This window comes from Nyctereutes procyonoides, unplaced genomic scaffold (assembly GCF_905146905.1).
Source record: "Nyctereutes procyonoides isolate TBG_1078 unplaced genomic scaffold, NYPRO_anot_genome, whole genome shotgun sequence".
NCBI lineage: Eukaryota > Metazoa > Chordata > Mammalia > Carnivora > Canidae > Nyctereutes > Nyctereutes procyonoides.
The window spans coordinates 1,003,630-1,019,632 of record NW_026575040.1 but is presented as its reverse complement, the minus strand read 5'-3'; the positions used below and the strand labels follow the sequence as shown (position 1 = coordinate 1,019,632).

General features: G+C 34.8%; 1 protein-coding gene across 7 annotated transcripts in view; it reads left to right on the top strand.

Moving 5' to 3' along the window:
* Positions 1 to 16,003, top strand: part of SCAPER (S-phase cyclin A associated protein in the ER) — a 433,964-nt gene that overhangs the window by 67,755 nt on the left and 350,206 nt on the right. For all 7 annotated transcript variants that reach the window (XM_055319784.1, XM_055319782.1, XM_055319779.1 and 4 more), the window contains 2 exons: positions 218 to 334; positions 7,198 to 7,358. In XM_055319784.1, coding sequence (XP_055175759.1) covers positions 218 to 334; positions 7,198 to 7,358 — 278 coding nt within the window. The remainder of the gene's footprint in view (positions 1 to 217; positions 335 to 7,197; positions 7,359 to 16,003) is intronic.

The following is a 16,003-nucleotide window of genomic DNA, read 5'->3' as shown; positions in this document are numbered from 1 at the left end:
ATAAGTAGGGTTATGTTGCTGTGCTGTGGATGAAAAATCCCAGACCATGCATCATCTGTGTTGCTTACTGGGTAATATGGTAACTTTCTGGTGAACAGTGCTCTAGGGAAAAATTGTGACCTGATTATGTTTTCACCCACTAGCAACCAAAAGAAAAGATTAGGTTTTTCTCTTTTTTCTCTGTTGATTTAATCTGTCATATGTCTTGAATTGACAGACCAACTTCTTTGGCTTGGGAGGTGAAGAAGATGTCTCCGGGACGTCATGTGATTCCAAGTCCATCGACAGATAGAATAAGTGTAACATCAAATGCTCGAAGAAGCTTAAATTTTGGGTGAGATGAACGTAAAAAAGCCTGCTAAGGCTTGCATTACAGTAAATTATTTTCTGTGGATAATAAAACTGATATACTAGTATAAAAAAAACCTTGTATATGTTTGTGTATGAATTCAAAATTATTTGATTAAAATGTTAAAAGAAATCCAGGACAGTAAAGTTTAACTTTTAGGAAATGTAATATCAACTATAATTAGGATCCAAAAATTAAAACCCATAAACATATTCATACTAAATGATTCGTAACATGAACTGACAATTTCTTTTACAACAAAAGATCTAAATATATATCATAAACTGTATTACTGTCATGAAAATTTTATCTTTATACATTGTAATCCCATCAGTGCAGTTTTATAATTATTGTTTTAATGCAGTTATATTTTAAATCAGATATCTAGAAAAAAGTTATAAACAAAAAATACATTTAGAAATTATTTTGTATTACCTATGTAGTTATTTTTATTAGTGGTCCTTATATCTTCATGTGGATTCAAGTTATTGTTTAGTGTCCTCTCATTTTGGCCTGAAGGACTCCCTTTAGAATCTTGTTGGGCAGGTCTGCTACTGACAGTTTTTCTCAGTTTTTGTTTTTCTGAGAATATATTAATTTGTCCTTCAGTTTTTTTTTTAATTTTTTTAAATAACTTATTTATTTATTTATTTATTTATTTATTTATTTATTTATTTATTTATTTATTTATTTTTATTTATGATAGTCACACAGAGAGAGAGAGAGAGAGGCAGAGACACAGGCAGAGGGAGAAGCAGGCTCCATGCACCGGGAGCCCGACGTGGGATTCGATCCCGGGTCTCCAGGATCGCGCCCTGGGCCAAAGGCAGGTGCCAAACCGCTGTGCCACCCAGGGATCCCTGTCCTTCAGTTTTGAAGGATAATTTTGTAGTAGACAGAATTCTTGGTTGAAAGTCTTTTTCTTTCCAACTTTGAATATGTCCTCTCACCTCCTTCTTTATGTTTTAAATTTTTAATTTTTTTTAAAGATTTATTTTTTGAGAGAGAGAGCGAGGGAGAGAACGACTGGGAAGGGCAGAATGAGAATCCCAAGCAGACTCTGTGCTGAGCGCAGAGTCGGACTTGGGGCTTGATCTCATGACTGAGATCATGACCTGAGGTGAAACCAAGAGTTGGATACTTGACTGACTGCACCATCCAGGCTTCCTTCTGACTTAATGGTTTCTCTCTCTCTCTTTTTTTTTTTTTTTTGACTTAATGGTTTCTTTTTTTAAATTTAATTTAATTTAATTTTTTTTAATAAATTAATTTTTATTGGTGTTTGATTTACCAACATACAGAATAACACCCAGTGCTCATCCCGTCAAGTGTCTCCTTCAGTGCCCGTCACCCATTCACCCCCACACCCCCCGCCCTCCTCCCCTTCCACCACCCCTAGTTCATTTCCCAGAGTTAGGAGTCTTTATGTTCTGTCTCCCTTTGTGATATTTCCCACACATTTCTTTTCCCTTCCCTTATATTCCCTTTCACTATTATTCATATTCCCCAAATGAATGAGAACATACCCTGTTTGTCCTCCGATTGACTTACTTCACTCAGCATAATACCCTCCAGTTCCATCCGCGTTGAAGCAAATGGTGGGTATTTGTCGTTTCTAATGGCTGAGTAATATTCCATTGTTTACATAAACCACATCTTCTTTATCCATTCATCTTTCGATGGACACCGAGGCTCCTTCCACAGTTTGGCTATTGTGGACATTGCTGCTAGAAACATCGGGGTGCAGGTGTCCCGACGTTTCATTGCATCTGAATCTTTGGGGTAAATCCCTAACAGTGCAATTGCTGGGTCGTAGGGCAGGTCTATTTTTAATTCTTTGAGGAACCTCCACACAGTTTTCCAGAGTGGCTGCACCAGTTCACATTCCCACCAACAGTGTAAGAGGGTTCCCTTTTCTCCGCATCCTCTTCAACATTTGTTGTTTCCTGCCTTGTTAATTTTCCCCATTCTGACTGGTGTGAGGTGGTATCTCATTGTGGTTTTGATTTGTATTTCCCTGATGGCAAGTGATGCAGAGCATTTTCTCACGTGCATGTTGGCCATGTCTATGTCTTCCTCTGTGAGATTTCTCTTCATGTCTTTTGCCCATTTCATGATTGGATTGTTTGTTTCTTTGCTGTTGAGTTTAATAAGTTCTTTATAGATTTTAGAAACTAGCCCTTTATCTGATATGTTATTTGCAAATATCTTCTCCCATTCTGTAGGTTGTCTTTGAGTTTTGTTGGCTGTATCCTTTGCTGTGCAAAAGCTTCTTATCTTGATGAAGTCCCAATAGTTCATTTTTGCTTTTGTTTCTTTTGCCTTCGTGGATGTATCTTGCAAGAAGTTACTGTGGCCAAGTTCAAAAAGGGTGTTGCCTGTGTTCTCCTCTAGGATTTTGATGGAATCTTGTCTCACATTTAGATCTTTCATCCATTTTGAGTTTATCTTTGTGTATGGTGCAAGAGAGTGGTCTAGTTTCATTCTTCTGCATGTGGATGTCCAATTTTCCCAGCACCATTTATTGAAGAGACTGTCTTTCTTCCAGTGGATAGTCTTTCCTCCTTTATCGAATATTAGTTGACCATAAAGTTCAGGGTCCACTTCTGGGTTCTCTATTCTGTTCCATTGATCTATGTTTCTGTTTTTGTGCCAGTACCACACTGTCTTGATGACCACAGCTTTGTAGTACAACCTGAAATCTGGCATTGTGATGCCCCCAGCTATGGTTTTCTTTTTAAAGATTCCCCTGGCTATTCGGGGTCTTTTCTGATTCCACACAAATCTTAAAATAATTTGTTCTAAGTCTCTGAAGAAAGTCCATGGTATTTTGATAGGGATTGCATTAAACGTGTAAATTGTCCTGGGTAACATTGACATTTTCACAATATTAATTCTGCCAATCCAGGAGCATGGAATATTTTTCCATCTCTTTGTGTCTTCCTCAATTTCTTTCAGAAGTGTTCTATAGTTTTTAGGGTATAGATCCTTTACCTCTTTGGTTAGGTTTTGACTTAATGGTTTCTGATGAGAAAGCATCTGTCATTCTTGCTAGGGATCCATTTTGAAATGCCTCACTTATCTCTTGCTGCTTTCATGATTTTCTCTTTGTCTTTGGATAGTTTGTGATGTATCTAGGTGTCGACTTCTGAGTATATTCTATTTGAAGTTCATTGGACTTTTTGGATGTATAGATGACTGTTTTTCATCAAATATGGGAAGTTTTTGTTCATTTCTGCAGATACCCTTTTTGCACCCTTCTCTTTCCTGGGAATCCCACTTTACCTATGTTGGTACTTGTGACAGTGTTCCACAGGTCTTTGAGGCTCTATTCATTTTTCTGCATTCTTTTTTTCATCCTGTTTCTCAGATAATCTTAATTGTCCTCTTTTCAAGGTTGCCTATTCTTTATTTTGCTGGCTCAAATCTGCTGTTGAGTCTCTCTGGTGAATTTTTCATTGCAGTTACTATATTTTTCAACTCCAGAATATCTTTGTAGTACTTTTTTATTTACTTTCTCTTTATTGATACTATAGTTGGTGAAGCATTTTTTTTGCATACTTTAGTTTTTTAGACACAATTTTCTTTTGTTCTTCAGTATTCTTTGAAGATAATTATAGTACCTGATTTAAAGTCTATTAAGCCCAGTGTCTCGGTTTCCTTGAGGACAGTTTCAATTACTCTTTTTTTAGGTGTGTATGAATGGATCATACCATCCTGTTTATTTGTATGTCTTGTGACTTTTTTTATTGTAACTGGATATTTTATTTTATTTTTTTTTATTTATTTTAAAAAAGATTTTATTTATTTATTCATGAGAGACACAGAGAGAGAGAGAGAGAGGGAGAGAGAGGCAGAGACACAGACAGAGGGAGAAGCCGGCTCCATGCGGGGAGCCTAACGTGGAACTTGATCCTGGGTCTCCAGGATTAGGCCCTGGGCTGAAGGCTGTGCTAAACTGCTGAGCCACCTGGGCTGCCTCCGTAATTGGATATTTTAAATAATGGTGGCAGCTTTGGAGATCAGATTGCTACCTCTTTAGGATTTGTTGTTGTGGCTGTTTGGTGGCGGTGATGCTGGTACTGTTTGTTCAAGAACTCTCTTGAACTAGTTTTCTGAAGTCTGTTTTCTTTGTCATGTGTAGTTTCTGCTTGATTTGACAGAGGTGTCTTAAATGTCTTGAATTAGCAAATGTCCTAGGCTTTGTCTGGTTCTGTGTATGTGTTGTACATACCTTCAGTGCTCTGGCATTCACTTCCTGCTTCCTCAGAGCCTCAGGCTTAATCACAAGTGAGATGTTAGGGCATTCTCAGAACTTTCCAGAGCATGCACAGAACTCTGTACATAAATGTGGCCTTCTTGATTTCCAGGAACATGTAGGAGCTTTTCAAAGCCTCCTGTGCCATTCCACTCTCCAGATTTTCTTTCAAGTTTTTGGTCAGCCCCTTGTGGCCCTAAATGTTATTACCACCTCTGATAATGTTAAACAGTCATCACTGTTGTTTTCCTGAAAATGTCCCTGGGGAAATTTGTTTTTAAGACAAAGTTTTGTTTGGACTCTTAATTCTTTAGAGTGAGTGTTAACATTGGATGTGTAATAGGAGGGGTGGTAAGTAGTTTGGTCAATTCTCTTTCCTGTGTTAAAACCTAACCTTTCTAAACTGCTTTTTATCCCCTCCCTGACCATGCCATAGTCATTTTCATCTCTTGTTACTGAACCCTGCATCCACTTGTATTATTATTGCATTTGCAGTGTATTACAACCTTTTTTAATGTTTCTTTTTTTGTACTTACACTCTGATCTTCTTTATTTTTTTTTTTTTTTTTTTTTTTTTAATTTTTATTTATTTATGATAGTCACAGAGAGAGAGAGGCAGAGACACAGGCAGAGGGAGAAGCAGGCTCCATGCACCGGGAGCCTGATGTGGGATTCGATCCCGGGTCTCCAGGATCGCGCCCTGGGCCAAAGGCAGGCGCCAAACCGCTGCGCCACCCAGGGATCCCTCTGATCTTCTTTAATGCAGTATCTTTGTCCTATCTTCTGCATTGCAAGTACCTAACATTGTACCTCGCACTTAGAGCTCAGTAAGGTTACTGAGTAGAGCCAAAATTTTGCTTTCAACAGAGATTATTGGATAGTATTGCGTTTGGTGAAGGTTGATGGACTTTGGAACCTTAACATAATTGTACTTTAGTAGAATAGGAGAAAGATATATAAGCAAACAAAACCAAATATTTGTATATTTAAGCACCATTTTAAGGGATGTACTTATATAATGTATTCTATTGATCTGTGTTTTAGAATGTTGTATATTGCATGTTTTGTTTTAACATTGGAAGCCTTTAATGCATGCATGGTTAAAGTTCTTGTGTTGATCTTCATCTAATCATATTGTTAGATTAAATGGTATTTATCATCATTGTAAAACCTACATTTTTTTTCAGTGTGCTGAAAAATTGTGGTTCATAGGCTACGTTTAATATATCTACTCATTTTTCTCTTACTGGTTAAGTGTTTACTTAGAATATGTGGTCATCCTGCTTGTTTACTTCAAATTGTCTTTATTATTTTAACTCAGAATTTAAATATTAAGTAAACCAGTTAAATATAAGTTTACTGTTTTTGTGAAAACTTAGACAAGTTCTTAGAAAAGAAAGAAAGATAGATAAAGGTGACTTAAAATTTTGCTGTCATGTGAGGAGTGGATGTGAAAGATTGGGGAAAATATTGTTAAAGTTGAGTTTATATACTTGGAATGTTTAATAGGTGTCACTAAATTCTCACTTCATTTTAAAGAAATCAAAATTGGATGTTGCCAATGATGCATTATACTTGTGGTTCATGTAAGAAATGTACAAGAAGAGAAAAGCCTGTTTTGGTAATGTCAATGTCAATAAATTGACAAATTAATGTACGTTTATAGTATTAAAAGATAGGAGTTTTAAATTAAAATGTTTAAGGCATATATGTATATCTTTTACGGTTCCCCATTTAACTGAAGTTTTCTTTTAAACTGAGTGAGAGTTTTTATATTATCCCCGTTTCCATATAATATATTATACTATCTTAGGTTAATGAAGTATTAGACCAACATAAATTTATGATTATATTTGATTTAAATTGCTATGGTAATATAGTACTCTGTATATGTGGATATACACACAGACAAGATATTTAAAGTAAATCTATATATTAATTATATATTTAAGAATTTAACTTTTTTTTGAAAGTTAAACAAGTTTGAATTGTGTTAAATATATTTAATCATGTTGTAAATAACAGTGATTAAAAAGTGACTTTTATATAACCAAACTAGTGGGGAATAAAATGTCACACTGCTTTTTTATTTGGAAACATTCCAAGTTCTTTTTTTTTTATCATGCATATTCTATTTCTTTTATTGGCTGCATATTTCATAGTATTATATTTTTTCACTTTTTCAATTTTTTTCAAATTTTTTACGATGTAAATATTAAATTCTTAGTATATAAGTATTAACACACTGCTGCACAGGCAGTGGGCCAAATAAGAAATCAAACAGCAAATCAAAATATATCTCAAAAAAAGAAAGAAAACACAATATTCTAAAACCTATGGGATGTGACAAAAGCAGATGTTAGAGTGAAATTTAGGCTATCAATGCTTGTATTAAGAAAAATAGTTGAAATAAATAACATTATACCACAAGGAACTGGAAAAAGAAGAACCTTAGCTGAAATTTAGTAGAGGAAGGAAGTAACAGAAAAATCAGAAGTAAATAGAGACCAGAATAATATTAAGTATATACTTAAATTAAAAAAATTTTAACTTTTATGTTTGATTTATTAATGTGGAACTTTCTTCATAGGGGTTCATCTGGCACAGTGACTGCTCCCCGTCTGGCTCATACAGGTGTCAGCTGGGCTGACAAGGTAAAGGCTCATCATACAGGCTCTCCTGCTGCTTCAGATGTAGCATCTGCTCAGTTGTGCCCACCAATGACAGTGCAGAAGACTTCTCGCAAAAATGGCAAGTGACCTTTTCTTTAATGGAGGGGGAAGGGCAGAAGGAGAAAGAGAGAGAGAGAGAGAGAGAGAGAGAGAATCTTAAGCAGGTTCCATGCCCAGCATGAGCCTGAAGTGGAGTTTGATCTCACAATTCTGAGATCATGACCTGAGCCGAAGTCAAGAGTCAGACACTTAACTGACTATGCCACCCAGGTGCCCCCAAAATGGCAAGTGACTTTGAATCAATCTTTTTATGTAGTAGACAGGGGGAAGCATATAGAGTTTATATAATATTAATGTACCTTAAAATGACCTTAAAATAATAAGATAATCTTAGAAACTGTATAAAAGCTTAGGCAGATCATTCTAGTCTCAGGTTTGCCCGGTGTAAACTTTAAGAGAATCATTCTTTTGTCAGTTCATTTATAAGATCCTTTATGAGTCTTTTGACTTAAAGTAGAGAAAAACTGATCACTAATTCATTCTCTAGGCAATAGCATGTCACCACTTAATGTCATTAATATTTGAATATTATTTTGGTACTACAGTGATACTCTGTTTATCTTTGCTTACACATTTGTTTTCTATATCATCAAAATAATTAAAGGGCACAAATAAATTGGACTGTTATTCTGAGGGCCTGTTTATCACATAAGAATTTCCTTCATGGACTTTGACACCAGTGGTGTTTGTACTTTATTATATAAAACCTGGAGTATACAGTAGAAAAGCAGAGATCATAGGAAGAAATTTTAAGAAGAGATTGGATAGTATCAGCCTTGATTTGGGAAAATAAATCCTGATATAATGGGGAGGATGGGTACCATGAAGGAACAACCAGAGACTATGATTCTTATTAATCAAAAACAGAAGTAATGACAACAAGAATATAGCAGATAACCAGATCTCTTATGGGGGCATAGGCATTTTCTCTCTTAACTCAAAAATGTCTGAACTTAGAATATAAAAAACCAAAACGGATTGTCTAATGTAAAACAAAATTTCCTTCATATAGTATTTTTATATAGAAATCCAGCGTAATTTTTTAATTTTTAATTTTTTAATTTTTATTTATTTTATTTTTTAAACTAAGTTTAAGTTGTGCTAACTTCTGATATATAGAAATGTGTATCCATGTAACTGTATATTTATATGTATATAAATACACATAAACATAATTCATATCTATAGTAATATTTGGAGTTTACCTATGAAATTAATTTCATTTTGTGTCAAATATTTCATCTTTTACAATAAATCTAATGTGTTCATGAGAATCTTCAGTCCATCTGAGGTGAGGAATATAATCCTGGGTAGGACAGGAATATGGTAGAAGAACGATCAGAACTGCCTCTAGCCCATACAAGGTGCCTTGGTACAATTGATACAAGAAAAAGGAGTCACATTGTCTGGGTAGACACAGCCATACATCAATAAACTCGGCTTGGTGGGTGGAGCCTGGCAGGATCTTAGCTCTTATTTACTGTCTTAGCCAGGTGCCCTTGTATATAGGGCACCATCTACATAGAGGTCACAGTCGTGGAGGGGGGACTGCTCATTGGTGGTGGGAACAGAAAGTGATTAGGCATCCCTTGTAACAGCTTTAATCCTTGCTCAAAAACACTGATTTAATTTGTCTGGACGAGTTTGGTTAGATAGGGGGTCCATTCTTCTTCCAACTACTTCTGTTGATTTAGTTGAAGAGGGAGACCTTTTTTTTTTTTTTAGATTTTTAAAAAAGATTTTATTTATTTATGAGAGACAGAGAGAGAGAGAGAGAGAGAGAGAGAGAGGCAGAGACATAGGCAGAGGGAGAAAGCAGGCTCTTCGCAGGGAGCCCAACGCGGGACTCGATCCCGGGACTCCAGGATCACACCCTCGGCCGAAGTCAGGCGCTAAACCGCTGAGCCACTCAGGGATCCCAAATAAATAGGATCTTAAAAGAAAATAAAGGTGTATTTCAGCAGAATTGGAAAAGAAGTCCAAATTTATATGTATGTCACACATCTTTAAGATAATAAAGCAAAAACTGACACAATCAGAAGGAAAAATGAAAAAATCTGTACTCATACTAGGAGATTTTAATATAACTGTCTCAAAATTGGCAGTATAAGCAAACAAAAATCAAGATGTAAGATATGTGAACAAAGTCATTAATGAACTTGACATAATGGATATGTGTAAAAATACGCTTATTCTTTTCCATTTTTTTTCCTTTGATGCTTCAACCGGAAACTTTTTTTTTTTTTAACCTGGAAACCTTTTTACTAACATGTCTTCTAGTCCACTAATCTGTGTATCCTATCCACATTGTCTTAGATATATTAATAATAACTAGTTTGAAAAGTCTGTATGTGAAAAGTAAAATATCTAAACTACCTGTTGGTTTGTTTCTTTAAAAACATTTTTTGGGGAGTTTTTAGTTATTAAATGTTAAAAACATTTTTTGGGGAGTTTTTAGTTATTTGACCCTGTTTTTGTTTGTTTTTAGCATGCCTGCCTCATAATATTTAATTGAATGTTTAACATGGTGTATTTAAAATTATAGAGGCTCCTTTCAAAAATATTGTTTTTTTCTTCCAGCAAGGAGGTAGTGTTTAAGCAGGTCACCTTAATTCTTTAAGGGTTGGTTTGAGGTTTTATTAAAATTGATATGTTTCAGTTTTGTCCTTATTCCTTTTGTGTCTTAACTGAAAATCTGCGGTGTTTACCACGACTACTACATTTCTTAATTCCTCAGCACTCTACAGTTGCTATATTATCTGCTTAACTCATTAGCATCCCAGCTGCTGCTCTTTGCTGGGTATCTTGGAGTCTTGCCGTGTGTATGCAGGCTTAGTAGACTCCTAAGGGAAGGTTAAATACAGATTTTTTGGGCTTACTTTCCTGCAGTTCCTGCCTCTCCATGATTTTTGCCCTTGAAATCTCAGTTGTTTTAGACTCATTGAACTGCAATATCTGTCTCAGCCAGACAGGACTGCTGGTTTCTGCAAGGACTCACTTCACCGGCATTGTGAATTTGAAATGTCTTCAGGGAAAACTTCTGGGGTGAATGTAGATCTCATGTTATCCTTCCCTTTTCTCAGGAATTGTAGTTCCTCAAATCCCACCTATTTGGTTGCTTTCCAGTATCTTTAGACAATTCAGTTATATAGTTTGTATAACTTTTATCGTTGTGTTTGGCATGAAGAGGTTAATTTTGATATAGGCTACTGTCATGGTAGTAACTGTTAAGTCCAGATATATATCCAAGTACACATGGAACATTTACCAAATTGACACATGCTGAGCCATTAAACAAATTTCAGAAAATGTTAGATGATTAAATTCATTTTGTCTTCCTGAACACAGTGGAATTAAGTTAGAAATGAATTTTAAAATAGCCATATAATTCTCAAGGTTTTGGAATTTACAAATGTATTTCTGAATAATCCATTAGTCAGAGATGAAATCATAATGAAAATTACCAAATGGGAATTCAGTGAAAATTAACATTTAAAATCATGTGGGTTTAAGGTAATGCTGTGCTTTGAGGAAAATTTCTAGCCTCAATTGCATATATTAGAAAAGAAGAAAACCTGTCTCTGGAAATTAGAAAAGAACAAGTTAAACCCTAGAAATATAAGAAGGAAGGGGAATATGCAGGTGAGAACTGAGGAAGTCAACAGAGCCAAAAGATAATTATTTGAATAGGCTAATAAAATTAATAGACTTCTAATACCAATCATGAAAAAAGAGGAGACAAAGCATACTACCAGGTATGAAATAAGGGTGTGGGTAGAGATCCCATGGACATTAAGATAATAAAGGTAAGAGGATGGATAGAGATCCCATGGATATTAACATAATAAGAGTATATGAGGAACAATATAATAGACTAAATTTAGAAACAGGAGAAAGTGACAAATTTCTTGAAAAACCCGAGGAAACCAAACTTTCATAGCAGGAATTAAAAAATCCTGGAGAAATTTAGTAAATATTTTTAAAAAATCTGCGTCTATAATTAACATTTTTCCATAAAGAAATTTCCTGGTCAAGGTGGCTTCACTGTGAATTCTTTCACACTTCTAAGATAAAAACAACATTAATCAGATAGAAACTCTTACTGAGAATAAAAAGGTGGATTTTGTTTTATGATGCCAGCGTAACCTTAATATCAAAACCTTATATGGATATTATAATAGAAACCATTTTTTCTTGAACATTGATAAATAGTAAGCAGAATATTAGTGAATTAAATATAGTGATAAGTGATATAATGAATTAAATATAGTGATAAACATTGTGTTAAGTAAAAATCATTTTGGGATTCTGTTGCTTTTGAATTATTGGTCATATTAATTTGAATGTAATGCTACCTTATTAATGACATTTGTAAAATTTTAAGTATTGTACAAATTCTGGAGTGTAAAAACTATGATACGAAATACGATTTTGAGTTTTGTGTACCTACAAGATTATTCTAAGTATTTCGAAACTCTCTGACAGGTTAATTGCATGATTTGCCATTCTCAACTAGTGTTCTTCATTATGGGAATGATTTTTCAATATAGTTTTTACTGAAGTTTCCTTAAAAATGTAATTTGTTCATAGCTACTTTCTTAGTGTCTAAGAGATCTGTGTTAGTTTCTATTTTGATAAGCATTCCTCTTTGATTTGCTTCAGTTATTTCACTTTTTCTTTTTTTTACATGATAGTATTGGTGTTGGCCATCATTTTGGTTATGGACTATGTCCAAGTGTTAAGCAGTATTTCTATAAGAAAGCTTTGAAAGTGGTGGTGTTTTTCTTCCTTTAAAAAGTAGTTATTAATCATACTGCTCCTAAGGGTGAGCCAGTTAAATTAAGTGGAAACTAAATTTTTTTGTTAAACTTAATTTTATACATATTTTTTTTCTTTTGATATCTATGAGTTTTATAAGGTTCATTTTATATATTTCATATATTATTATCCTCACTTCCCCAACAAAAGTGGCTCAATTTTATTGCAGGGAAGCTAGGGAGCAGCAGTGCAAGAGAGGGTCTCTGCAGGAACTCCCATTGCTGATCAGGACTGCCAGGCCCCAAGTCTGTCTGGAAGTCAGGAGAGGATAAGTGTCCTGTTCTCTTTGGTCCATCTTGGGTCCAGGGGTTCAGGTCCTTGTTACTAGGGGTGAAGTAGGAAATAGCCTTTCCTCTTTTCCCCAGGGTCTCCAGCAGAGTGTTTACACTATGCTCAGATTTGATGCAAAGCTTCTTGTTGGGCAGGTCAATGTCAAGCTCAATTCCTCCTAGCTTGTTGAGTACCTGTCTGCATTAGTGCAGCCTTCACAGGTCTCCTCCTCAGAAAAGTTGTGCTTCAGCAGGATAATGGATGTGGTGGTAACCATGGCGACCCCTCTTATTTATATATATATTTAAAAGACAAATGTCTATCCACTGGTAAATGGATAAAGAAGGTGTGTGTGTGTGTGCGTGTGTGTGTGTAACGGACTATTACATCAAAAAAATGAAATCTTGCCTTTTGCAACAATGTGGATGGAACTAGAGTGTATTATGCTAAGTGAAATAAGTCAGAGAAAGACAAGTACCATATGATTTCACTCGTATGTGGAATTTAAGAAACAAAATGGATGGACTTAGGGAAAGGGAAGGAAAAATAAAGTAAGATAATGAACACTGGGTGTTGTATGCAACTAAATTCTACCCCTGAAACTAATACTACAGGATATGTTAATTAATTTCAATTTAAATAAAATCTTGAAAGAAAAAAAAGACTAGTGGGTATAACATGCTAAATTTTTTTAAGTTTAATATGGATGAAAATTGATCGCAACTTGGATAATGTATGATTTAAGGTATAATATTAATTTTGTTTGCCATAATGATGTTTTTATATTTTTAAAAAATCCTTTTAAAGACACATACTGAGTATTTACAGAAATGATAATGATGTCTAGAATTTGTTTTAAAACCTTTCAGAAAAACAATGGAGAAGGGGGACTAGATGAAATAACAACATCAGAATGTTGATAATAAGCGGATGATTGGAACATGGGGCTCATAAGACTATTTTTCCTATATTGCATGTTTGGGTATCTTTGTAATAAAAAGTTAAAAAAGGGGATCCCTGGGTGGCGCAGCAGTTTAGTGCCTGCCTTTGGCTCAGGGCGCGATCCTGGAGACCTGGGATTGAATCCCACGTCGGGCTCCCGGTGCATGGGGACTGCTTCTCCCTCTGCCTGTGTCTCTGCCTCTCTCTACTCTCTCTCTCTCTCTCTCTCTCTCTCTCTCTCTCTGTGACTATCATAAATAAATAATTAAAAAAAGTTAAAAAAGTGCAAAATAAATTTAAACATACTTTCCCCTTGGAGATTTCCAAGTCCAGACCTTTGAAATAAAAGATTACAGGTCTGTCTTATCTTTATTTTAAAATATAAAATACAATACTAACACAGTCATTATATTTTTAAAAATAGAATAGTGAGTTAACATTCTCAGGAGGATGTGCATTTCGTAAGGATTTTTTTCCCCTTGAAATAAAATCCCTTCCCATTAGTGACTCATGTGGTGGTATGATCTTGATACCCAATCAGAAAAGTAGTTTGCACAGTGATATAAGTTTTCAGTTTTTCAGGAATAAGTTTCAGAAATCAGCCTACTTTTTCCTATTAATTTTTTTCATATTAATTTTTATACCTTCTTTGTTAAGATTCAGCTCATATACAATTCATCCATTTAAAATATACAATTAAAAAATATACAATTCATCTATCCTTAGTATAGTCACACATATGTAGTACCATAATTACAGTCAATTATAGAACATTTTCATCACCTCAGAAAGATATCTCTTGGCAGTGATTTTTTGGATTTGACACCAAAAGCAAAGGTAACAGAAGCAAAAAGCAAGTGGTACTACATCAAATTAAGGAGCTCCACATAGCGAAGGAAACCAACAAAATGAAGAGGTAACCTACAGAATGGGAGAAAATACTTGCAAATCATATGTGATTAGGGTTAATAATATCCAAAACATATAAAGAAGTCATGTAACTCTATAGCAAAAAACAAGCAATGTAATTTAAAAAATGGGCAGAGGATCTGAATAAATATTTTTCCAAAAATGATATCCAGCTAGCCTCAGATACCTAAAAAGGTACACAACATCATTAATCAAAATCTCAGTGAGATACCACCTTTCACATCTGTCAGAGTGGTTGTCATCAAATAGACAAGAGATTGAAAAAATGTTAGGATGTGGAGGAAACAGTACCTGGGTACAGTGTTGGTGGGAATGTAAATTGTTACAACCACTATGGAAAACAGTATGGGGTTTCCTCAAAAAATTAAAATAGAACTGCCATATGATCCAGCAATTCCACCTCTGGGTATATATCCAAAAGAAACGAAAGCACTACCTTGTAAAGATACCTGTACTCTTTGTTCATAGCAACATTATTTACAGTAGTCAAAAGAAATAATTTTAGTGCCCATTGATCCATGATATAAAGAACATGTGGATAAAGAACATGTGGTGTGTATGTACTTGAAAGTTGCTAAGAGAGTAAGTCTTAGAAGTTCTTATCTCAAGAAAAAATAATTGTAACTAGGTGAGGTGCTGGATATTAACTAAACTTATTTTGGTAATCATTTCTCAGTACATACATATATCAAACAATATGTTGTACCTTAAACTAATACAATGTTATATGTCAGTTGTATCTCAGTAGAACCGGGAAGGAAAAAAAAAAGAAATCTCATACCCTTTAATAAACCCTTCTAACCCTGAATTCCCCGTATCCATTTTAGTATGTAGAATTTTCACAGTACTTTATTTAGCCATTCTGATAGGTATATAGTGATCTCTCATTGTGGTTTTTAATTTACATTTCTCTAATGGCTAATGACGTTGAATATCTTTTGTGTACTTATTTGTCACTTGTATATACCCTTCAGTGTAATGTTTTTTCATGTCTTTTGCTTATTTTCTGCTTGTATTATATGTAATATTACTGTTGAATTTTGAAAGTTATTTATATGTTCTAGACAGTCCTTTGTTGACTGTTTTTTTAATCTTTTGTCTTCACAGAGTTTGTTGTAAGAAAAAATTTACAGTTTTGATGAGATCCATGAGGCCTCCTGTTTGTGGATCCATGCTTTTGGTGTCAAGTGTCAGAACTCATTGTCTAGCCATATGTTTGCAAGTTTCTTTTTTATTTTTCCTAAAGGCTTTATAGTTTTACATCTTAAATTAGTGACACATTTTAATTTTTGGGTGAAGTGTGGGTTTTAAATGGACGTTTACGTTTTTGCCTATGGATGTCTTGTTGCTTCACCACCATTTGTTAGAAAAATCTCTTTTGAAATTTTGTCAAAAATCAATTGGGCATATTTGTGTGGGTGTATTTCTGGGTTTTATATCCTATTTCGTTGATCTGGTGTCTGTTGTTTCATCCATACTGTACTGTTCTGATTACTCTCAGTCTGTGGTAAGCCTTAACATTGAGTAGAGTGATTGCTTTTACTTTATTCTTCGTTTAAAAAGTTGTTTTTAGGGATCTCTGGGTGGCGCAGCGGTTTGGCGCCTGCCTTTGGCCCAGGGCGCGATCCTGGAGACCCGGGATCGAATCCCACGTCAGGCTCCCCGGTGCATGGAGCCTGCTTCTCCCTCTGCCTGTGTCTCTGC